A 25,932-nucleotide genomic window follows, 5' to 3' on the forward strand; every position below is an offset into this window, starting at 1 on the left:
TAAGGGAAGCCAGGCTGGAGACATCCACAGGGAGGGAACCAGATGCAAATGCACAGCCCTGCTCCTCCTGGATGGGGGCTCGCCACTGGGGTTGCTCAGTGCTCCTGAGATTATAGTGTCAGGCACAAGCAAGTCAAAGCAGCTTCCACAACACGCATCTTCTATCAGACCAGTGTTGGGGAGAAAGGCGTTTCAAAGGGTGTTTTGTGAAAAGTCCAAGTGGTTGCCAAATTATACTCCAGTATGTATAAGGGAAATCAGCTAAAATCTTGAATTGCTTCAAAAAACAATATTTCAGTTAACCCCTGCAGTTACACAACATATGTTTTCAAGATCAACGCAAAACCGGAAAATTAGACGCCACTGAAACAATAATGAATCCCCTCAGGAACCGGAGCCGTGCCCTCCGGGAAGTCGACAGGCCTTGCCAGGCCACTCAGGATCCAGGCTCCTCACTGAGCCTCTGGGGTTGAACCCACCCCCTGCAGATCTGAAAGCAAGGGACGCATCCCCAGCAGGGGGCGCCATGGAGTCCGCTGCCCAGGAGTTGTCCCACCCCCTCCCCTGATGAAGTGGCGCTATCACCACCAGCTGTCACCCAAAGGCAGCCCTCAGCTGCCTCAACCACCCTAGTGTCCCCCAAACAGGCCAGGTGACTTCAGCTGTGTGCAGCACTTCCTGTTGATGCATGCTGGCTGAATTCCAAGCCATGTTAGAAGACAGTGCCCCACACAAGCCCTCTTTGAAAACTTGTTTTCCCTCCTGCCTGGGGTGCACTTTTCATTCTTTTAAATAAGATTTGTTTATATTTTTGAGACACAGGGTGAGAGGGAAACAAGAGAGAGCATCAGTGCTTAGCAGCTCCAAGAGTTAATTGTATGCCCCCCCATTCTACATTCACTCCTGTCACCCATATGAAGCCAAGATTTACCAGGTTTATTAGAAATCAAGGCTTGGGGTAGAAATAAAGAATGATTAAATCCAGAATACAGCATGATTCAATCCAGAGGAAGAGCACGAACCTTCATTTTGGTGGTGGCAGGAATGATGGTATGTACAGGTTTGTGCAAAGATTTAATTTTAAGTTTGCCAAGTTGTCTTTTCTAGTTGAGGAAATTTAAATTGGGTAGTTCAGCTACTGCATTTCACAACATTTTCTATCTCTGTGGCAATTTTTAAAATGAAAACTGATTCCTACTGTTTTCCAAATTTTATCTGACAGACAGAAAGACATACTCAATGGACAGACACACACCCACTAAGACAGAACAAGAGCTGCCCTCTGCTGCATTGCTCCCCAAAGCCTGCCTCCAGCCAAGGGCTGAAACTGGGAGCTGGAAGTTCTATCCAGGTCTCTTATGTGGGTGGCAGGAACCCAAGCACCTGAGCCATCACCACAGCCTCCCTGGGTCCGGATTAGCAGGAAGCTGGACTCATGGGCTGCTACTCGGAATGCAGCAATGCAGTTTTTTATTTTTTAAAATATTTGTATTTATTTGAGGCAGAGTTACACTCAAAAGAGAGGGACAGAGAGAAAGGTCTCCCATCCATTGATTCACTCCTTAAATGGCCATAATGGTTGGAGCTGGGCTGATCCAAAGCCAGCAGCCAGGAGCTTCTTCTGTGTCTCCCCTATAGTTGCAGGGCCCCAGGCACTTGGACCATCTTCCACTGCTTTCTCGGGCCATTAGCAGAGAGGTTGATGGGAAGAGGAGCAGCCAAGACACAATTGGCACTCTTATAGGATGTGGGTGCCACAGGCAGAGGCTTAGCCTACCACACCATGGCACTGGCCCCAAACCCAGGCAGTTTAATGAGTGTCCTAACCAGTGACTTAACTGCTGGACCTGATGTCCACCACATGATTCCTGTTTTAAGATGGAGAAGATCCCCAATCCTGCATGAGCCCAAGGTACAGGAGCTAGAGAGCCCATGTATTATTGAAATGGGTAAAGAAATGTTTCTATTACTTTAGATGGAATCATGGATACATTAGATAATTATTGCTCAAGGCTACCAATATGAGAGACTGGATCTTTAGCAAAACTTGAAATCAGTACTGGCATATTAGCCATCCTTGTGCCTAATTGCAAATAGGTGGTTGACTATATCCAGCAAAAAAAATTTCATATCTTCGTGGAATTTTGCTAACAAGTATTAAAAACCTGTGAAAAATTTGTTTTAGAGTTAATATCCACTAATTCACTAATGTCAGAAAAAAGTCACATCCAGCACAGACCATAAGGATTGCAACATGCACACAAACTGTATTTTAACCTCCAATCTACACCAGGCACTACATAATTTTAGTCAATGTGTGATTCATTTAAATTATCTCCATCGAAAGGACTATGGCTCACTTCCAAGTGGCCATGCTGCAAAGGCTGAGCACATGGATCTACCCTTCACCATGACTGACATCAATGAGAAGACCTCAGCCTTATTCATGTGGATTTCTGCTGCAATCCACAGGAACAACTTCCATGAAGCTGAAAGAAATGAGCCATAATGGAGTGAAAAGAAGAATTCATTTAAAATTATTTTGGTAAGGTACACATATCATAAAGTTATTATCTTAATGGTTTTTTAAGATTTATTTTATTTGAAAAGCAGAGTTACAGAGAGAGAGTGAGAGAGGTCTTCCATCCTCTGGTTCCCTCTCAAATGGCCGCAACAGCTGGAGCTGGGCTGACCCAAAGCCCAGCCTGTGAATGCTGCTTCTCGCCTTTTGCTCCTCAGTCTCTCCTACTTCCTCTGCACAAATCACTCTCTCCATCAGTCTCTCTCCCTTTGACTCTGGGATTTCTTCTCTTCTGCACCCCACACATCTTTGTTCCCATGATGTTTCCCTCAATCTCCCTCCCCCTTTCTCTCCCTCCCTCTGCCCAACTCCTCCCTCCCACCTCCCTCTCCCGCTGGGATTCTCTTGCATCGTCTCCCTGGACTTTTCTGTAACTCAGGCCTCCAGGCCCACTATTCCACTTTAGTCTTGTCCATGGTTCCCCTGAAAACTCACCTCTGCCCATTTCTCAATAAAGAAACTGCAGGCCTTTGGGACCCACAGGGTTTGTCAATCAATCTGTCAATCTGTTTCAAATTCAGCTTCTCTCTCTCTCCTCTCTCTCTCTCTCTCTCTCTCTCTCTCTCTCTCTCTCTCTCTGACAGGCAGAGTTAGACAGGGAGAGAGACAGAAAGGTATTCCTTCCATTGGTTCACCCCCCAAATGGCTGCTACTGCCGGTGCACTGCACAGATCTGAAGCCAGGAGCCAGGCATTTCCTCCTGGTCTCCCATGCAATTACAGGGCCCAAGCACTTGGGCCATCCTCCACTGCCTTCCTGAGCCACAGCAGAGAACTGGACTGGAAGAGTAGCAACCGGGACAGAACCAGTGCCCCAACCAGGAATAGAACCCAGAGTACCGGCACTGCAAGCAGAGGATTAACATAGTGAGCTGCAGTGCAAGCCTAAATTCAGTGTCTCTTGGAGGCCTCCTGGAGTTGGTGCCACTGGGGAGCAGCTGGCAAGATGAAGTCAGGCTCCTGACAAAGCCTGGCCCACTGGTTGCACCCTCATGGTCATTACCACCAGGAATGGCTGCCCTGCTCCAGCCTGCAGCACCACAGTTTCTGCCCAGGTTTGGGCTGTGTGAATCACATGGTGTCCCCCTCAGGGGGATCAAGTGGCCTTCCCGGAAGCAGACACTTAGGCAAAGTCAGCACCACACAAGGTTTATTAGGGGAATCACTCAGACAGATAAGAGAGGAAGAGTCTTCAAGGGACAGGGAAAACATTCGGAAAATGGGCATCAGGTGGCTTTTTGACTCACAGGCACAGCCTGTTCTGGATAGCTGAGCTTCCTATTCCAATTCCACAATGGCTCTCCTGGAAGACAAAAGAAATTGGGATTGTTTCCCCCATCTACTGACTTCTCCCTTTCTACATTTGTCCTCCGTGTTGTGTCTGCTCCTGATGTGTTCCATGTGCGGCTGTACCTGAGAGTCCTTACACCATGCAAACCAACAGTCCTCACATCTCAGCCACAGACCTCGGCCCCCACCTGTGCACATTCACACACTTCTCTTTCACCTTGTAGGTAGGATTTGCATTTTATTACTAGAGAGGGGAACTTTGCCTTTTCTTAGGAAACAGATTTTGCAAGTCTCTGGGTGTGAGCTATTGCACCCCCAGCTTTATCTAATGCACTTAATGAGCATCTCTTGGTGATCTTGATAGAAGACGGCTGCATATATGTACCAGATATTTGTAGAACACTTTTCCCATGGACTTAATGTCTTCCTGCTAACAACATCCTCAGAAACCAATAGGATCTCCACGTCACAGCTCCACAGAGCACTGTCCTCAGGGGCTGGGACAGCATGGGCACAGGGAGAGAGACCCATATTGCCTGGCGTGACACTGAGAGGCAGGGGTGTCTGGAGGAGCTGAGACCCCTGAGGCTTCTTGTTGTGAGGCAGAGCCAGCTGCCTGCTAATCAAGAGCCGACTTCATTGTCAGTATCCTTGGGGCATCATAAACTCAGGCAGAACCTGGACACACCCATGAGACTCCTTCCCTTTTCCTTCAGATTGTGGCCTGAGGGCTGTAGGGCAACAAGAGCACTCTGAGCAGGATGGTGCCCTGGCCCACACTGGGTCATGAGGACTCTCCTCCAGCAGCTCCGTGTGACCCCAGGCAGCCTCTATGTGCTCTGCTCACACCGCCTGTCCTGCTAGGTCAGCTTTCCAGCCCCCATCTTAGGGAGCTCAATGTGACCCTATACGGCCCCTCCTCAGCTCCTCCTCTTTGCCACCCCTCATTTACACCCAGGAGATTCACTCCCTCTTACACCCTGGGGTCCTTCAATGGCACTTCCATTACAGCGATGACCAGTCCAGCGCTGAGCGTTGTGAGACCCTACAGGACGCTGCACTTCTCAAAGCCAAGGCCAAGTCTCATCCCTCACAGAGCTGAGCATGACCCCCCTCCCCAACACTGGGTTCCATGCTCTGCCAAACTGCTATTTCTGGCTTCTATAGATGACTTCTTTCCTCATCTGAACAGACACCTACACAAGTTAGGGCTGTGATGCAGCCCACTGTGTGCCCTCAGAATCAATCATGAGCAAAGATACAGAGCCCTTAGGTAGCCTCATCCTTGAAATGCAAAGCCCGGCAGAATCACTGGGACATTTTGTGTAGGAATAAAAGTGACAGAAAAGATAGAGGTACACTTTGCAAGTCAGTTCATTCAGGGTAGATCATCATACCAAATTCTGGAGACAGAGGTACTGGCCGAGGTCTTGGAAACCACCAGGGTGGAGGAGGTGGCGGATAGCCCATGAAGGCTTCTCTGTAGCCCCCCATGGGGTAGGGCATGTAGGGTGGTCTTGGGAAAGGAGGAGGTCCTCCTGCAGCCATGCTGACCTGCAGAGCAGAAGTTAACATTTTGAAGTAGATTAATATCATGGGCAACACCAATACCAACACAACTGAATCACAGTACAGCAGGTGATAATGGCGGGCGCCTTCCTCTCCACCAGGTATTAAATAAGCAGACTCAGCACCACAAAACTCTCCTCTTCCACTGGATCCCAACAGCTTGAGGAGTGAACTGCTGTCACCACACGTCACTGTCCATGTCTGCAGAGGTATGTCCCAGAGAAACAGTGCCATGGTAAACTGATAAAGACACACACTCCATACAGATGATCTCCATGTCAAGGACTACCCAACATATCCACAGACATTTCCTGCACATTGGAGGAGGGGAAAGTCCACTGTGCACACATGAGAGGGCCTCTCCAATCTTCTCTGCTTCCCTCCCTAGCTGAGGGTCTCCTCACTGGGGGTGCTGCCCCTGGACACAGGATCTCCTGCAGAATGCAGATTCCTGGTGTCTTGCAGGGAAACTGGGAATGTGATTTTCCAGAAACCATGTTACCCACTGGAGTTAGGTAGGCACATGTTTCCATCTTAATTCATAGGCAAGACTGAATTGGAAGTACTCTGGGAGCTGCACACTACTTTTTTTTTTTCAGACCTATTGTCATGTTTAATCCCAGTGAGAGTCAAGTTGGGAATTGATAATTTCTTCTTTTTTTTTTTTTACAGAAGATCAGTTTAGTATGCATTAAGTAAAGATTTCAACAGTTTGCACCCCCATAGAAACACAAAGCGAAATATACTGTTTGAGTACTCATTATAGCATTAAGTCTCAATGTACAGCACATTAAGGACAGAGATCCTACATGAGGGGTAAGTGCACAGTGACTCCTGTTGTTGACTTTACCAATTGACACTCCTGTTTGTGGCATCAGTAATCTCCCTATGCACACTACTTTTATCTCCTACACAAACAAGGTGGGAAATAAGAAAGTTAAAATAAGGTACATTTTCATTTCAAACTACAGATGTCCAGTGGCATCTGAATGGAGAATCACCAACATCAGCATCTACACAGGTCACACAAAAATCTGCATATGGGAACGTCAATTAGGCTCTCCTGGGAATTGGCCTTGCAGGTAAATGCTGATGAACACCCTTCACTATCTCACAGCAGGTGAGCATTTGCCATTCTGCAAACATGATCCCTGAAGCTTGAGAATATTCCACAGAGGGCCCCACTGGAGGGTTTTCTGCACAGCCCATTTACCAAGAGAAATGAGACAGTGATTTGCTTTGTCCAAAATTCAATATTGAACAAAACACAAAAAGTCATGGATTCTGTGGGTGAAGATGTTCTGAATGGTTAAACAACCTAAATCAAAACAGGAAAGGAGGTATTTTATTCTGACAATGAAATGTGGCCTGGCCACCTCCCAGGTTGTAGAAGCTTGGGGGGAGTCACTGTGCCATGAGGCTGAAGGTCACAGCCATCTTCTCTGCCAGTGATTTCCAGAAACTGACAAGCAAACCTTCAGGCTTCAGCCTGTAAAGCACCAGCACAGATGCTGAGCTGGAAAAGGAGAGGCCCACAGGCTTGTGGGGGAAGGCTTGGCTGCTTTGAAAAGTTACAGACACAGAAAAGGTATCACAGCACACACAAGTCAGAAAATAATGGAAGAGAGAGTGCTGTATACGCAATGATCAGGTTTCAGGAAATCATTACAAGGAAAACGACCACAGCAATTACCTGTTCCTTCCTGGTGTCCTCAGCAGGGGATGAGCCTTGGTTCTTCATGTGACCTGCACAAGTTCTGGAATCTGCCCAACAAGAGACAGCAGTGTATTCTTTCTTAACAAAATGTTTATATATATAATTATTCAAAAGGCAGAGACAGACAAATTCCATCTGCGGTTCACTCCCCAAATGCTAGCAACAGCTAGGACTGAGCCAGGCTGAGGCAAGCAGCAAAGACCTCCATCCAGATCTCCTACATGTTTGTCAGGGACTCAAGTGCTTGAGCCACTATCTGCCGCCTCACAGGCGCATTAGCAGGAAGGTAGATCGGAAGCAGAGGGAGGACTCAGTCTCACGCAGTCCTCTGATATAGGACACGAGCATCCCAAGAGGCAGCTTACCTGCTGTAGCAAAGTGCCAACCACCCGGGGAGGGGGGTTATTCTGCCTCAGTGTTGAGAAAACCCACACACCTTTTCACCCTCTAAACTCAATCCCATGTTAGGTCTCTGGTCAGAGGCCCAGGGTTTACCAGGTGCCTCAGAAGAGCCCTGAGTACAAGGGGGAGGCCCATGTCCTCACTGAGGATGATACCACCTTAGCCTGTGCCAGGGGTTCTCACCACAAACCAACTCATTGTACCTAAGTCAGAGCTAAAATTAGCTGGAAATCAACATGATATGTTGATATACATACCTAATATGTATAGAGGAAATTATAGTTTAAGAATATCCTTGGACATAAAGAATATCAATAAACCCTGGCCATGAGCAGCCCCAGGCCCTGAAATCATGGGGAGATTCTGAAAATCTTAGTCCCTCTGTAACTGGCCATCTATGTGATCTGTTGTGATATAACTATTTATAAATGGAAAAGGACTTAACTATATTAATGATGAGAGTGATGACAAAAGGAAAATGTTTTCATTGGGTTTATTATAAAATTTGAGTGTTATAATATTATAGAAGTGAAATTACATAGAAAATTAATTCACTGATGGAGCTCTATAGTTGACAGTAAAGAAAAATAAACAAAAAAGAACACAGGCTGACTGATGTAAAGCAGAGCTTGCAGAACATTACTAGAGGGATGATAGTCCAGGACATTTCCTCTCTTATCAGGATGTACAACCTTTACTGTCAAGTACTGTTGGTGCTGCTAAGGCCTCTACCACTGACTCAAGGTGGACAGGAGGATCTGGCCAGGTTCCCTTCTATGCCCTTATTGTCAGTTAAAAAGAACTGAGTTCAGGTGCAGTTCAGGAGAGTCCCCAGTCAGTATTGGGGTCTGAGTTCTACCCTGCCTGGGGTCTGGTTGAAGGGCCACTTGTCCAGGGCACATGAGGAAAACAGCACCCAGCCTCCCTGCAGGACAATCATTTCTCTTTGCTAAGTGCATGGAACTCTTCAGGAAATGGAACAATCACTGCCCAGAGTGAGAAGCTGAGGGTGTGGAATCTGCAGGGGACATGAAGCTATCACCGTCCTTCCACACTGCTCCTACCTCTCTGTGGAGGGTTCTCCCAGCCAGGTCCCCCTGACACTGGCTTCTGCCTCCTGGATTCCTCTGCCTGCATTATTTCCAATCTTGAAGATAGAGAAAAAACAGATTTAAGTAACAGAACACACACATACACACCCCAGAACAAGTCCTTTACTAGACACTCAACAACTTAGTCTTAAATCAGAGACACGCTGAAAATGCCTGCTCTTTCATGCACCTGTGTTTCAAGTGGGCAGTCTCCCTCTTCTGCACCATCAACTCCTGCTCCAGAGCTTGAGCCCTGAGCTGTGGGGAGGGAAATACATGCACATTCAGTTGTGGAAAAGAGGGGAGAATGGAAAGAACATATGAAAAATTTTTACCTCAACGTCACGAGCCTTTTGTTTATGAACAGCAATCTGAAAAGGCCAACACAGAAAGTGAGGGCTTAGGGACTCTCAGGGGCCCTTTAACCATGCACATTAAGACGTGTAGGACGGTGCAGCTATTGGGCAGCATGCAGTTACCTCCTGTCTGAAGGTCTCCTTTTCTCGCTGCTGCTGAGCCTGCATTTCTTGCAGTCTTCTCCTGTGATTCAGAATCACTTTCATCAGATAAAGTACAATGTTGACTATGAATTTAAACAGCTTCCCCATGTTACCCTTACCCTCAGATGTCAAAAATACTCACCATGATTGTAACAGTACAGAAAGAGTAAACCCTACTGCTGCATCATTTCCTTATCCTTTATGTTATACCTGCAGGATTCCCAGCTGATGTCATCTCCTTATCTCCCTAGGTTTTCCTCCCTTGTGTGTCTTTTATCATAAAAGTCCATTCTATTACTTATATCCTTGCCATGTTTCTGAAGGCAGCAAGAACTGGGTCTATAAAATGGGGACAATCATTGTAATGGATTTGATCCATCCTACAATGAGCTGTCTTCCTAAGGATTAGGAAGGTGGATTCTCACCACCCCAAAAAACAATCCAGTTTCCATGCAGTCAGGCCAGCATTTGGAATCAGGAACTGTGTAGAAACAGTATCACTTGGTCATTTGTAAACTTAAAATACTTGGTATAATCTTGTATGAATTGTCTCTATGTCTCTTGAACATTGTTTAAAGTTTTCTTTTAACTGGGCCTAAGCATTATACAGTTAATCCAACCATTGTTTCTGGACTGGTTGTTTAGTTTCTGAACTCACATGTAGTTCTCAATTTCTTCTTCAGCCCGTTTCAAATTCTCCTCCTTCTCTGACAGCTTCATCTCCTTTTCCATGCACTCTTGTTGTTTCCCTGCCATCTTCCTAGGATGGGAAAGAAATGCATATTTCCCAGAAGCCCATGTGGGATTATGCCTCCCCACCTGCTAACAGTCTGAGTGCATGATGGGAAAGTCCCCTTGCAGGCATCCGTATAAACACACAGACCCACAAACAGTGCAGAATCAGAAGTGAAGCCTCCCACTGACAGAAGACGATCCATTGGCCAGCTGGCAAGTTCTCTGTAATTAGCTCTGTGCTCCTATGCATTAGTAATAAGTCAACCAATATAGATAGCACCTGACACTGAGCAGTTGTGACTTTGAAATGCTGAACACTCCTTTGCGGAAAAGCAGGTCAAATCATTTCATCACTAGTAATCCCATTAGGATGAGACAGGGGGTTCTCACTCGTCTGCCTCCGCCCATGGAGGAACATGATTCACAGTCTGGCTGGGATCATGATACAGACAACCTGATCTACAGAGATCCTTCCAGCTCATGGAGTCCCTAACACTGCAGTCACTGTGAACACTGCTATGATGCAGGGGTAGAGCTCCTGCCTCCTACAGCTGGAAGCCTGATGCAGGGAAGAGGAAAATCCAGTGCTGACAACATGAGTGAAGTACACTGTCCTGAACTGCCACCTTATTGGGGCTTTCCTCAGCTGCTGAGAACCTGCAGCTTTGTCTGCGAAGCCCTCGGCCCCAGTGCTATTTACTTCTACATAGTGGCAATCACTGAGAATGCAGGCAGCAAAAGCCCATGGTCTAGAAAGAGTCTCCCTTTGATATCTGCTTTAATCCACATTACCCATAAAATGCCAACAGCTGTAGGACACAGGCACAAAACAATGGAGAGGGTTAATGCCTTGGAAGTCCTTGGTAAATTCTTTGTGTCTTTAGGTGCCAAGGATACAAAGTAGAGTAGGCACTGTTCCTACCTTAAAAACCCACAACATACTAGTAAGGACAACAGCAACACTCGCCTCAGACTTTGGAAATATTATTCCAAGTCTGAGCCATGGGGGACCATAAGGAAGAGTTCTGGTTTTGAACATGGGTGAATGTGGATGAAGTCCTGGATCTCCCCCTGAGAACAGTAGGAAACACTGGACAAACATGAGATATACAATGGAATAGACTGAATCACTAACACATCAGCAACAACATGTGGGAGCAACATGGAGAAGAAGGAATCTTGGAAACAAGATCGACCTGGCATCTCAGCTGGCATTTGAGGCCCATTTCCCTGTAGATCATGAAAGAATTCTCTAGGAGACTAGAGAGAGGCAAATATGGGCAGCCTTTGCTCACACAGATGGGTTCAAAAGGAATACAGTGGAGTTCAGGGTCTGACTGGAAAATCTCACAGCTTTGCTTGGAACACTATGAATGGAGGAGAGGACATACACTGGCCTTTGCAATGAATGCCCTCAGCTGCTGAATGAATTAACAGCTCCCATACTGCCAGTATCCTTGCCTGAGGCCATCTCCTTATTTTCCAAAGCTAGATCACATCACACCACATTTTAATTTTTTCCCAATATTTTTACTCAATGACAGGCATTCAGTTAGAAATGACTAGACACAAGAAGGAAAACAAAATACATGATATGACCAAAAAAACCAATGCAGTGGAGGATTTGTCCAAATCTTTGGGCCCCTGCATCTGCACCCAGAAGTAACTCCTGTCTCCTGGCTTTGTATCGGCTCAGCTCCCTCCATTGTGGCCCTTTAGAGAGTTAACCAGCAGACTGAAGACCTTTACCTCCGTCTCTCCTTCTCGCTGTAACCCTTCCTCTCAAGTAAATAAATAATTAAAAAAAAGAGAGAGAGATAGAATGCAGACATGGACATTCATGATGCTCGTATCAGTTCTTCCAGTACCCACAAATAAATTACAAGGGAGTGTATAACAAACAGTTGAAAGGGACAGAAAAATGCATATTATGGGAATCAAGGCAAAAAGGATGAGAATTCTTTACTGACTGAAATTAGCACTGACATTACTGAGTCAGTTCAGGACATCTTACTTTGCAGCAGCTGCCACCTTCAGTTTGTAGATTTCATGAAAACTCTCCATATTCACATCCATCAGTTTGATTTCAGCTTCCTTTGCTGCTTTCATGGACTTCAAGGTATTACAGCTTTTTTCCAGGTTCTTTTTACTTTCTGTAAAGGATAAAAGTTTTCTTTGTGTGTGCACATGGACCCAAGGAGTTGGCTGGAGTTGGGAGAAACAGCAAGGACCCTGGAGACAGGAACCACTCTTCACCCTCCCAATGCAGATGTATTTACACTAGACAGGGCCTCCCTCTAATGAAGGAACGTACCTTCCAGCATCCATATTTTGGCCCTCAAGGCTCTCAGCTCTAAATCCTTGGCTCCATCATTTTCATCTTCCGACTTTAAGAGATTTTTAAGAAAAGACATTCAAGAAATGGTTGCAGAACAATGCAAATGTCATTACTACTACAGAAATGCACACACATATTGTTCAATAGATAATTTTACATCACCACAGACTTTATAGTTAATTTTATTTTAGAACAACTAATTTAAAAAAGGTAAAAAGGAAATGAGAAAGTTCAGTTTTCTGGGTCACAGTCTCTCTTCAAAAATGTGACTAATTTTGTTACCTGCTCCTACTAGATTGTCAACTAAGTATTTTACTTTTATAACTTCAATTTCCCTTCACTGAAGCCAGTTTCATTAAAGGTGATTGGATCTTAACTGAAAACACTGTAATTAGTTACTTCACAAGAACAAAATTCCACATAGTTATCATATAAATTTAATCTTCAAAAATGAAATATTTCTCATTAGAGCTAAAATGTACAATTGAAATATTGAAACAATTATAGAAAGTTTACCTCTGAAATCCCCGAGTTGTTCATTGAAATAACTTCTTTCAAGTTTTCAGTAGATTTCCCTTTTTCAAATGCCTGCACATAAGATAGAAACAAAACAAGTGCTAAGGTTTACAAAAAGAGGCAGGAGTTTCACATGGTGGTTACGACTCTGCTTGGGAAACATGTATTCCATATTGGACTACTTGACTTAATGCCCTGGCTCTGCTCCCAAATTTATCTTCCTGCTAATGCACACCCTGCACAGAAGCCATTGATGGATCAAGTACGTGGGTCCCTGCCAACCACATGAGAACACAAGCTGAGTTCTAGTTTCCTATCACTGGCCTGGCTGGCCCATGGCTATCATAGGCATTTGAGGGGTGAATCCACAAACGAGAGCACTGTGCTAGTCTGCATCTCTATTTATAAAGTCAAATGGAGAAAGAATTAATTGAAGTGCTTTTTAATTCCATGACAACACCAGCTGAAACAGCTAAAAAGCTGAAATTGCAACCAAGCACATCCACGGCTAACTCTATATTTTATGGGCATGTCATGGATCCAGATTGGGTCTAGAAGAAATGTCAAGAATATAATGAAATGAGGGGGAAAACACACTGAAGTAAGAATACTTTGTGCCATAAACAATCTTTCTGCTTAGGAGATAATGAGAGAAATGACTGAGAAGTCAAAAGCAAATAATGTAAAAATTTGTGCAAGTCAACCTGCTTGAATGAACTTTTCTTAATGGAACAGCTTTTCTTATTGGAATATTAATAAGGGAATAAAAATAACTCTCAGATTTCACTGATAATTTTTTTACTGAGCATTAAGAGGGGTAGGGGCTGTTTAAGTTCATCTAAACAGCCCCTACCCCCTTAATATTCCTTAACTATTCACACATTTCCTAAATATCTTGCAGGACAGCAATGAATATTGTGATAATTGCCCAGACAGGAAATCAAACACACTTCTTGGATCCCTCAATTTAAGATGTTACTTCAGTATTTTTTACAATAACATTGAACATTTTTTCAGAAGAAAGTTCATCCCCCATACTCTTAGACTTTTACTCTGTGAAAAGCAATAGAAAATGTACCAGCTGGATCACTAAATGGACAAAAAGGCTCAGAAGCCAAATTATGGTAAAATATAGGAGCCAAATTACTACAACATCATGATTCTTAGCATTCTGATCTCTTCCAGACTGCAGGTTATATGTACCTTGTACGTGGTAGTTTTAGTGTTGTCACTTTTTTTTGCATTATCCTTCAATACAGCATATTGCATCAGGAATATTTATTTCTTTTACTTGTTTTTATAATGGATTCCATAAAGGCAAAGGGTTATTACCTTAAGTTTAATTGATTCATCAGAGACCACCTTTTTTTGTCTTTTAGTCTCCTGAAGACGTTTTCTCGACTCAGTGATCTATATGTATATGTAATAAAGAATCAGAATACAAAAATGTTAGAGGGCCACATAACACCTATCCTCATGTATGATTCAGTACACAAGTGAACAGAGCAGCACTTTGCATGCAGGAGGCTGACTTCACATGTGAAGAGTTTACAGATCTTATGAAGCAGGGCAGTGGATGAAAGAGGGTACAGTGGAATACCTGAACTAGACGTGGAAGTGACTCAAACTGAAACCATGAAAAATATGAAAATTGAAAGCACATTGATACCTTCTGTTCCAAAACAGAAATTTGTTGTACAAGTTCTGCATTTTCTTTCGTGACATTATTGATCTTCTCAGAAATTTGCTGCAAATTAACTAAGGGGAGATAAAAACTAAGGTTATAAAGAATAAAACAATATAGTTGAATTACCTCAATGTATTAGCAGAAATTACTTGTTATCTGGCATTATGGCCAGAAAATAACTTCCTAACTTCACTACTAAGCCTGAAGAAAGCAAACTTTACTTACAGTAATTTTAAAACCAATATAACTAGTAGGAAATAAGAACCAAATGTCAATTATAATCCTATTTGAAATTATTGGAAACATGGGAAATACATATTTTCATTTAAGTACTCTCATCAATGGAAGATGGCACTTCATTCTTAGAAAATTCCATTACTTGGCAGGCGCTGTGGCTCACTAGGCTAATCCTCCAACTGCGGTGCTGGCACCCCGGGTTCTAGTCCTGGTTGGAGCACCAGGTACTGGTCCCAGTTGCTCCTCTTCCAGTGCAGCTTTCTGTTGTGGCCCGGGAAGGCAGTGGAGGATGGTCAAAGTGCTTGGGCCCCTGCACCCACATAGGAGACTGAGAGGAAGCACCTGGCTCCTGACTTCGGATTGGTGCAGTACGCAGGCCATAGTGGCCATTTAGGGGGTGAACCAACAGAAGGAAGACCTTTCTCTCTGTATCTCTCACTAACTCTGCTTATCAATAAAAGAAGCAAAAAAAGAAAATTGCATTACTTCAAATAGTTTTGTCTTCACCAGAGAAGAAACAGAAATCAAACACCCTAGCTACTTGCATTTCTATTCCCTAATTATGAAGGTAGATAATTATGTTCCTTCCTCAAATACCATCATTAGAAATTCCCATGAAAGCAGTGTTCAAAGTGTCAATCGATTGGCTACCAGGGCCTCCAAAGACTTCCTGCTGTCCTGAGGATTGTCTTTCACAAGAAGCAGAATGGAGGGCTCTGGAGAGATGGTTTTGAAGTATAGAATAATTTAATACAACCTGTTACCACTTAGTCTCTACGGGATCTGGATGAGCTCCCAACCCTCTCAGATAGGACTTTCCACTACCAAGATCAGAATGCTACTGCCTACCATAAAAGTGAACATTGTGCCTTGATACACCCATCCTGTAAGGTGAATGGCTCACATAAACACCTAAAGGACTCCTCTGACAGTCTTTTAGTTCTCTCATCTGACCTCAGATGCATCCTTATTTTTGTTTTGTATTTGCCCATGATATGAGCTCTGCTGCCCTGAAATCACACTTTCAAACATGACCAGTGATAAATTCAGTATAAAAAATAAACATGCAGAGCCATTGCTGTGGTATAGCGGGTTGATTCTCCACCTGCTATGTCAGGAACCCATGTGGGTGCTGGTTTGTGTCCTGGGTGTTCTACCTCTTATCCAACTCCCTGCTAATAGCCTGGGGAAATGTTGGATGATGGCCCAAGTGCTTGAGCCCCTGTCACACATGTGGGAGATCAGGATAAAGCTTCTGGCTTCAACCTGGCCCAGCCCAGCCATTGCAGCCATTTGGAGAGTGAACCAGCAGATGGAATTCACTCTCTCTCGCTCTCTCAACTCTGCCTTTCAAATAAACTAAATAGATCTGTAAAAATAAAACGTGTTGGGCCTATTATGTGTCTGGCAGCTTTGGCTCTCAATAGATAGCAACACTTATTTATTGCCCATAAAGCCTATATGAAACCTTCTTCCACGTTATGTATCATTTCTGCTCTTTCTGCTCCGGCATTAAAGACTTTCCACGTAAATATCTTGACACATTCTCCCCTCCCCCAGAAAACCAGATCTTTTCTAAGTCTTAAGCTTTTTGATAGGTTCACATTATATAATTTTTTAAAAAAAATATTAGCATCACTTGCTTTTTTTTTTTGACAGGCAGAGTGGACAGTGAGAGAGACAGAGAGAAAAGTCTTCCTTTGCTGTTGGTTCACCCTCCAATGGCCGCCGTGGCCGGCGCACCACGCTGATCCGATGGCAGGAGCCAGGTGCTTCCTCCTAGTCTCCCATGGGGTGCAGGGCCCAAGCACTTGGGCCATCCTCCACTGCACTCCCTGGCCACAGCAGAGAGCTGGCCTGGAAGAGGGGCAACCGGGACAGAATCCGGTGCCCCAACTGGGACTAGAACCCGGTGTGCCGGCGCCACAAGGCGGAGGATTAGCCTAGTGAGCCGTGGTGCTGGCCAGCATCACTTGCTTCTTAAACATTTTTAGGCAAAGCTAAACTCATTTCAGTCTCCTATGCCCACTAATGCTTCTTCTTCCTGCATTTTTATAACAGATCACGAGTCCCTCTCCATTGTCATTTAGAAACCACTCCAGGAATACTAAAACCTTCAAGAAGTAATAAGCCAGGAAGTTATAAAAATTACTGTACTTAGAGCTAGTTTAATAAAAGCTCACATCTAATACCAGCACTGAGAAAAGTATTATAAAGAAAACAGAGGCTAAAATCTTACCTTGATAAACTGGCTGTTTTATCTAGGACAAGGAAGAAACAAAGTTAACGTTATTATAATAATATATATTAGGAAATACATGTTGTTCCTGATGAAAGTAAAAACACTAATCTAGTGAAATAACAGTCATTTAGCTTAAAGGACTTCTAAAAGATTAAAAACAATGAAAGAAGCCAGCGCCGCGGCTCAACAGGCTAATCCTCCGCCTAGTGGCGCCAGCACACTGGGTTCTAGTCCCGGTCGGGGCGCTGGAGTCTGTCCCAGTTGCCCCTCTTCCAGGCCAGCTCTCTGCTATGGCCTGGGAGTGCAGTGGAGCATGGCCCAAGTCCTTGGGCCCTGCACCCCATGGGAGACCAGGATAAGTACCTGGCTCCTGCCATCGGATCAGTGTGGTGCGCCAGCCGCAGCGCGCCGGCTGTGGTGGCCATTGGAGGGTGAACCAATGGCAAAAAGGAAGACCTTTCTCTCTGTCTCTCTCTCTCATTGTCCACTCTGCCTGTCCAAAAAAAAAAAGAAAAAACAATGGAAGATATTTCCTACTTCATTGTGATCTTTCATTAAACCATTTCTGATAGGGTAGAAAAGTAAACAGTTATTTTTGACCAAAACACCTATTTCCATTTTATTAAAGGAAAACTAATCTATTTAATTTTTATCCTAGAAATGGCAAAATTCATAATTAGAATGCAAATACATTATTTGATTTGTTTTTGGGGAAACCCAATATCTATAATGAAATCTTAAACAAGAAAAGCCTCTATGAGAACAGAATAAATTCTAAAACATTTGTACTGCAGTACACTTTTTTGATTCACTAGAAACACCTTACGAATTTTAAAATACAGTTGGATGGGCTTCCATAGCCTTGGAAACTCATAACTGGTGCATAGGGAGATTACTGATGCCATAAACAGGAGTGTCAATTGGTAAAGTCAACAACAGGAGTCACTGTGCACTTACTCTTCATGTAGGATCTCTGTCCTTAACGTGCTGTACACTGAGGCTTAATGCTATAACGAGTACTCAAACAGTATATTTCACTTTGTGTTTCTATGGGGGTGCAAATGACTGAAATCTTTACTTAATGTACACTAAACTGATCTTCTGTAAAAAAAAAAAAAAAGAAAAAGAAAGAAAGAAAGAAATTATCAATTCCCAACTTGACTCTCATTGGGATTAAACATGACAATAGGTCTGATCTGATTTCATCATCATTTAAAAAAAATCATCTATTATTTTTCACTTTATGTTTCTGTGTGGGAGCAAACTGTTGAAATACTTACTTAAGGTATACTAAGCTGATCTTCTGTATATTAAGATAATCGAAAATGAATCTTGATGTGAATGGAAGGGGAGAGGGAGTGGGAAAGGGGAGGGTTGTGGGTGGGAGGGACGGTATGGGGGGGGAAGCCATTGTAACCCATGAGTCGTACTTTGGAAATTTATATTCATTAAATAAAAGATAAAAAAAAAATAAAAAAAAATACAGTTGGATGGGGGCTGGCACTGTGGCGCATTGGGTTAAAGCCCTGGCCTGAAGTGCTGGCATCCCATATTGGTGCCAGTTTGAGTCCTGGGTACTCCTCTTCTGATCCAGCTCTCTGTTATGGCCTGGGAACACAGTAGAAGATGGCCCAAGCCCTTGCCATCAGTCTCTGCCACTTTCAGTACCTGTAACCCGTAATGCCAGCTAAACTTCTACCAAGATACCATAAAATCTCTCACAAAGGACCTGTTTAAATCAGTTCCTTTCACTCAATGTAATGTCGTGATTTTAGTAAAGAATTAGAAGGCATATTAAAAGACAAAAAAAAAACAGTTTGATTTGAGAAGGCAAGCATTAGAATCACACTCAGATAAATTACCCTTCCAAAATGGACACAGACTTTCTAAGAAAAACATCAAAGAACTCTCTCTTTTTTTTTTTTTTTTGACAGGCAGAGTGGACAGTGAGAGAGAGAGATAGAGAGAAAGGTCTTCCTTTGCCATTGGTTGGTTCACCCTCCAATGGCCGCCGCCGCTGGCGTGCTGCGGCCGGCGCACCACACTGATCCGATGGCAGGAGCCAGGTACTTATCCTGGTCTCACATAGGGTGCAGGGCCCAAGCACTTGGGCCATCCTCCACTGCCTTCCTGGGCCACAGGAGAGCTGGCCTGGAAAAGGGGCAACTGGGACAGAATCCGGCGCCCTGACTGGGACTAGAACCCGGAGTGCCGGCACCGCAAGGCGGAGGATTAGCCCAGTGAGCCGCGGCGCCAGCCAGAACTCTCTTTCTCATAAGCCACACTACAAAGATTTTAGAAGAGGCTCTTCAGACAGAAGGAAGCGAATATATGTCAGCTACTTGGATCTACATAGTGCAAGAGCAATAGGCAAAGGAGTAAGTGAGGGCAAAGTTGTTATCTTACTGATTGGTTTCTCAGACAACACTTTGCTTAATATAACTGAACAAAGTAGTAATAGCAATACATATGGCGATTATAGCTTATGGATTATAGCAATGTTGTAGAAATGGGACGGAGTTTGTGGAGTCACCTTTTACAACATAAATTTCATTTCCTGTGAATTGGATTACTTTTTAAAATGTGTATTTCCAATTCAGGGAGAACCACTTTCAAAAAAGACAACAAAAAAGATAAGTTCAAGTATAATTGGTGTGCTAAACACAATGAAATAAAACTTGCAAGATTCTAAGTTAGGCCCTGAAAAGGCATATAAAGAGTGTAAGGCAAAAGGGGACAATGAATAAAAAACAGTAATAAAGGTGATAGATATTAAACCAATTATATCATTAATAATTTTAAATGCTAATAAAGTAAATACACCAATTAAAAGACAGTGACTGTAGAGTGGATTAAAAAATAATTCCCAGCTAATGAATGTATACCAGGAGCCCATTTTCAAATCCAAGCTATAAATGCATTAAAAGTGGGTTAGAGAAAAATGTACAGTTAGAACTAATCAAAAGAAAGCTGGAGTAGCTATTTCAGTTTCACACAAAACAAGCACAATGCAAGGAGCATTCAAGGATCACATGGTATCACAATAATGATAAAGGATCCATTTTTCAAGAAGACATGACAATCCTTAATGTATAAATACCTAACAACAGAGCTTCAATATTCATGAGGCAAAACTGCACTGCAACTAGAAATAGATGAATTCACCCCACTCCTCCCTCAGTCACTGGCAGATCCAGCAGGAAGGAAGTCAGTAAAGGTTTAGAATAACTGAACAGCACTGATAATCTACTGAATCTGTCCACACTACAGAATAATTCAGCCAGCAAAATGGAATACACTCACTCGGGCTCACACAGCACATTTACTCCATTCACTCAAGACATAAGTTCACTTTGCCAAATGGAAAGGAGTAGGAATCATAGAATGTTTGCTCTCAGGACAGTGAAAGTAAGCTAGAAATCAATCAGAGAATTTGAAAACTTCAAAGCATTTGGAGATTACATCACACACTTCAAAAGAACACATGGGTCAATCTTTCCAGACTTTTAAAAAATGTTTCAATCCAAATTATAATGAAAACAACCTTATTAAAATTTGTGGGTTATGGGGAAAACAATGAATGGAGGAGGACTGATTTTACCAGGTGCAAATGCAATTACTATACAAATTCCTCCTTATTTATCATATAAAACACTCCTAGTATACTCACAACAAGAATTGTTGTCCAGAAGAAAATGGCAAATGCCGAAATAGCTACGACTGTAGCAATAATGATAAGCTTCTGAAAAATCCCCCCAAAATCAGTACTGAGCTGAAAATGGTCAGGAAAGTTCTGAGGTAGCTGCAATAAAACATTGGAAAAAGTGAGAAGACACAGACATTGACTGTATTTCAGTTGCTAAGAACCCTAGGTCAGCCTGCAAGGAGTAATCATGTCCCTCAACTGACTCAAGGGGATTTCCTTGCTTCTAGGAAGACTGGGGTCCTGGTGTCTGGCACAATGGCTAAGACCCCACTGGTGATGCATGTATCCCACATCAGAGTGCCTGGGTTTGAGTCCTGGCTTTACTTCCATTCTATCTTCCTGATAATGTGCCCCCCTGGGAGTTAGCAGATGACAGCTCAAGGATGTATATGGGTGTCTACTGTACAGGTGGAAAAACTGGACTGAATTCCAGGCTCCTGGCCTTGGGCTTGGCTCATCCTTGGCTATTGTAAAAACTGGGAGAGTGGCCCAGCAGGTGAGGTGGAGAACATCTGTCCTTGTCTCTTTGCACCTTTAAAATACAAATAAAAATTAATGAATTAAAGTTTAAAAATAAGCATAACTTGCCAGCCTCAAGTTGCTTGGGTGGTTGGTAGTGTTGTTAGATATCTGTGTGGGTGCCTTTGAGCACAGAGTATCCTGGTTCATTGTGGGCCCTGTACTCTCCTTTGTCTAATACTGGGCGAGAGTTCCTCTCCACCACATCTTCTCTTGTATTGATGATTTCTTTTAACTACCAGTACCCATCAAAACATGAGTGAAAAGCTTATAAGGAGAAAATCTTGTTTAGACACGGTCATAGTCAAAGTGGAGGTTCTCTCCTCCCTTCAGAGAAAGGCACCTCCCTCTTTGAAGACCTGTTCTTTCCACTGGGATCTCACTCACAGAGATCTTTTTGCCAGAGTGTCTTGGCTTTCCATGCCTGAAATACTCTCATGGGCTTTTCAGCCAGATCCGAGTGCCTTTAGGGTTGATTCTGAGGCCAGAGTGCTATTTAGGACATCTGCCATTCTATGAGTCTGCTGAGTATCTCACTTCCCATGTTGGATCACTCTCCCCTTTATTTATTCTATCGGTTAGTGTTACCAGATACTAGACTTGTTTATGTGCTCCCTTTGACTCTTAGTCCTTTCATTATGATCAATTGTGAACTGAAATTGATCACTTGGAATAGTGAGATGGCATTGGCACATGCCACCTTGATGGGATTGAATTGGAATCCCCTGGTATGTTTCCAACTCTACCAATTGGGGCAAGTCAGCCCGAGCATGCCCCAAATTATACATCTCTTCCCTCTCTTATTCCCACTCTTATGTTTAACAGGGATCACATTTCAGTTAATTTTCAACACTTAAGAATAACTGTGTGATAATTACAGAATTAAACCAGTCATATTAAGTAGAACAGACAAAAAACAAACAAAAAAAATACTATGAGGGATAATGTATTAAGTTGTCCATTAGCAGTCAGGGCTATGCTGATCAAGTCACCATTTCTCATAGTGTCCATTTCACTTCAGGAGGTTTCCTTTTTGGTGTTCAGTCAGTTGTCACCGATCAGGGAGAACATATGGTATTTGTCCCTTTGGGACTGGCTTACTTCACTCAGCATGATGTGTTCCAGATTCCTCCATTTTGTTGCAAATGACTGGATTTCGTTGTTTCTTACTGCGGTATAGTATTCTAAGGAATACATATCCCATAATTTCTTTATCCAGTCTACCATTGATGGGCATTTAGGTTGGTTCCAGGTCTTGGCTATTGTGAATTGTGCTGCAATAAACATTAGGGTGCAGACTGCTTTTTTGTTTATCAATTTAAACTCCTTTGGGTAAATTCCAAGGAGTGGGATGGCTGGGTCGAACGGTAGGGTTATATTCAGGTCGGAGAACTCAAGGGGCTTCCATAGCCTTGGAAACTCATGACTGGTGCATAGGGAGATTACTGATGCCATAAACAGGAGTGTCAATTTGTAAAGTCAACAACAGGAGTCACTGTGCACTTACTCCTCATGTAGGATCTCTGTCCTTAATGTGCTGTACACTGAGGCTTAATGCTATAACGAGTACTCAAACAGTATATTTCACTTTGTGTTTCTATGGGGGTGCAAACGATTGAAATCTTTACTTAATGTACACTAAACTGATCTTCTGTTAAAAAAAAAAAAAAAGAAACTATCAATTCCCAACTTGACTCTCACTGGGATTAAACATGACAATAGGTCTGATCTGATTTCATCATCATTTAAAAAAAATCATCTATTATTTTTCACTTTATGTTTCTGTGTGGGAGCAAGCAGTTGAAATCCTTACTTAAGGTATACTAAGCTGATCTTCTGTATATTAAGATAATCGAAAATGAATCTTGATGTGAATGGAAGGGGAGAGGGAGTGGGAAAGGGGAGGGTTGTGGGTGGGAGGGACGGTATGGGGGGGGAAGCCATTGTAACCCATGAGTCGTACTTTGGAAATTTATATTCATTAAATAAAAGAAAAAAAAAGCTTATAAGGAGAAAATCAAATTTTAATGCTTAAATAAAATCAAAAGTGGCAAGAACAATGGTAGCACCAAAACACAAGAATTTTTTAACAGTCTTCATATAAATTCTATTGAACCACTATGTGAATTAAGACAAATGTTGCAGCTGAGTAAGTTAACACTGTTTTATTTACAACTTTTCTACATAGGTTGTTTTGGATTTAACTGTGTATTTGTTGAAATTTGGCACCTTAACCCTAAACAATTCCTATAGAATGGTGAACTAAACAGAGATGTTCATTCAGTAGAGATAACTCAGATGAGTCGGGAATGGAAACAAATGAATTACTGATCCATACTGCAACATGAATTCTCTCAGACATATTGTCCTGAGCAGAATCAGGTGATACAAAATAGTCCATATGGCACGCATGCATATATTTATATGAAATTCTAGAAGAAATGTAATATGTTTTAATCTAAATTGATATAAACATTAACATTATAATAATTTATATGTAGCCGGCGCCATGGCTCACTAGGCTAATCCTCCACCTTGCGGCGCCAGCACACTGGGTTCTAGTCCCGGTTGGGGCGCCGGATTCTGTCCCGGTTGCCCCTCTTCCAGGCCAGCTCTCTGCTGTGGCCAGGGAGTGCAGTGGAGGATGGCCCAGGTGCTTGGGCCCTCCACCCTATGGGAGACCAGGATAAGTACCTGGCTCCTGCCATCGGATCAGTGCGGTGCGCCGGCCGCAGCACACCGGCTGTGGCGGCCATTGGAGGGTGAACCAATGGCAAAGGAAGACCTTACTCTCTCTCTCTCACTGTCCACTCTTCCTTTAAAAGAAAATCTATATGTATATAAATATATATGTATATGTGTGTATATATATATATATATATATATATTTATATATGCCATTGGAGGGTGAACCAATGGCAAAAAGGAAGACCTTTCTCCCTGTCTCTCTCCCTGTCTACTCTGACTGTCAAAAAAGAAAAAAAAAAGAATGGAGTCCTGTCTTTTGCAACAAAATGGATCCATTTGGAAACCATTGTGCTTAGTGACATAAGCCAATCTCAATAAAGACAAATATTATATGTTTTCTAAGATATATGGCAGTTAATATAGAATACCAAAACATCTATAGGAATGAAATGCCCATTTTGGACTATTATTGTCATATGTAGCTCCTGTTTATACTCCTGTTGAACTGCAGTCTTCCTAATTTTTACTTGTGAATATTAGTGGTGAATTAAGTTTTTGAATATAGTTTGGATTAAAATGATGGCTTTGCAAAAACTGATGAGAGGGGAGAGTTGGAAGGGGATTGGGGGAGGAGCAGGGCAGTGAGGAAGTGTGGTTGTCTTCTTGGAACTGTACCTAGGAAAAACAGAAAATCTCTTCTCTTACTAAAATAATTAAGAGGTTTAGAACTAGGGTAAACAAATTTGTCAACTTTAAATGATAAATGAAAAATGAGAATCGTTTGAGAGTTTTCCATTTCTATGCATCCTTCAATTTCTAATTTCTTCCTATTCCCCTTCTCTTTTGAATGATTTGGATTTTTTATGAGCTCATAAAAGCAGGATGCAGATACTTATTTTCACATCTCGTGTCTGTCTCTGGGCTCCCTTCAAATATAGTCCCTAGGGACAGCCTCCAAGAGCTGAGGAAAAGAACAATTCAAAAGTTAACAAAAGTCAACAAAGCAGATAATCCACAGCAGAAGTGACAGTTCACGTGCAACAATCTAGTACTATACCACCCACTCGGTACCACTGTTTCAAGGCTGCCTGGTGTCAACACACATGAGTCTTATCTCAGTGACACTGCTACATATGTGATGGAACCAAAGGAGCAGCAGCTGAGGATCTCCCACAGATCCAGCAAGAACCAGGCTAACAATCATGACTCCTAAGAAATCAGTGTTTCCTGTGTTATTTTCACCACTACAACATGTAATCCAGTGGCTTCTAGCATATCCACACATCCTCTTTTGATACTATGAGGTTACTGTTTCCAGGATTCCACCCTGCCAGGCTTTCCTGCTGTTGATCAAGCAGAAGTTGATGCCACAGGTGTGGCAGAGGTTTGTCAGCCTGGCCACGACACCTGTGATGTCTAACTTTCATCTAACTTCATCTTTGGAAAGGACTGGATGGCTGTGCAAGAGCCAGTGAAATGGTGTTATCTAAACCACAGTGGGACACAGCCAATTGAGATTTAATGCTATAACGAGTACTCAAACAATATATTTCACTTTGTGTTTCTATGGGGGTGCAAACTGTTGAAATCCTTACTTAATGCATACTAAACTGATCCTCTGTAAAAAAAAAAAAAGAAATTATCAATTCCCAACTTGACTCTCACTGGGATTAAACAGGACAATAGGTCTGCTCTGATTTCATCATCATTTAAAAAAAATCATCTATTATTTTTCACTTTATGTTTCTGTGTGGGAGCAAACTGTTGAAATCCATACTTGATGTATACTAAGCTGATCTTCTGTATATTAAGATAATCAAAAATGAATCTTGATGTGAATGGAAGGGGAGAGGGAGTGGGAAAGGGGAGGGTTGTGGGTGGGAGGGACGGTATGTGGGGGAAGCCATTGTAATCCATAAGTCGTACTTTGGAAATTTATATGCATTAAATAAAAGTTTAAAAAAAAAGAAATAAACCAGATATTTTAACATGAAAAAAAAAAAAGAAGGAAAGAGACCAAAGTGAATCTGGTATTTACTCACATTCTGCGCTGTGTGACTGGGCAACCCCAGCACAGGGAGCCAGAAGATCCACCTCCATACCTTCATGTCCGGG

The 25,932-nt window shown here is 42.8% G+C and overlaps 1 protein-coding gene across 1 annotated transcript; it reads right to left on the reverse strand.

Annotated features, from left to right (window-relative positions):
- Positions 1 to 3,713: 3,713 nt before the first annotated feature.
- On the reverse strand, positions 3,714 to 25,925 carry LOC149120533 (transport and Golgi organization protein 1 homolog). Its single transcript, XM_089320819.1, has 17 exons — positions 25,920 to 25,925; positions 20,575 to 20,706; positions 16,902 to 16,923; positions 14,408 to 14,496; positions 14,071 to 14,148; positions 13,942 to 13,986; positions 12,739 to 12,810; positions 12,199 to 12,271; positions 11,899 to 12,037; positions 9,808 to 9,909; positions 9,129 to 9,189; positions 8,985 to 9,020; positions 8,840 to 8,907; positions 8,623 to 8,705; positions 7,133 to 7,203; positions 5,268 to 5,424; positions 3,714 to 3,883 (listed from the first exon to the last, which is right to left on the reverse strand). The coding sequence occupies exons 1-17, from the start codon at positions 25,923 to 25,925 to the stop codon at positions 3,807 to 3,809; spliced, it is 1,311 nt and encodes a 436-aa protein (XP_089176945.1). The 3' UTR covers positions 3,714 to 3,806.
- Positions 25,926 to 25,932: the final 7 nt, after the last annotated feature.

This window comes from Oryctolagus cuniculus, chromosome 19, assembly GCF_051225735.1.
Source record: "Oryctolagus cuniculus isolate XC-2025 breed Fujian yellow rabbit chromosome 19, ASM5122573v1, whole genome shotgun sequence".
In the NCBI taxonomy this organism is placed as follows: Eukaryota; Metazoa; Chordata; class Mammalia; order Lagomorpha; family Leporidae; genus Oryctolagus; species Oryctolagus cuniculus.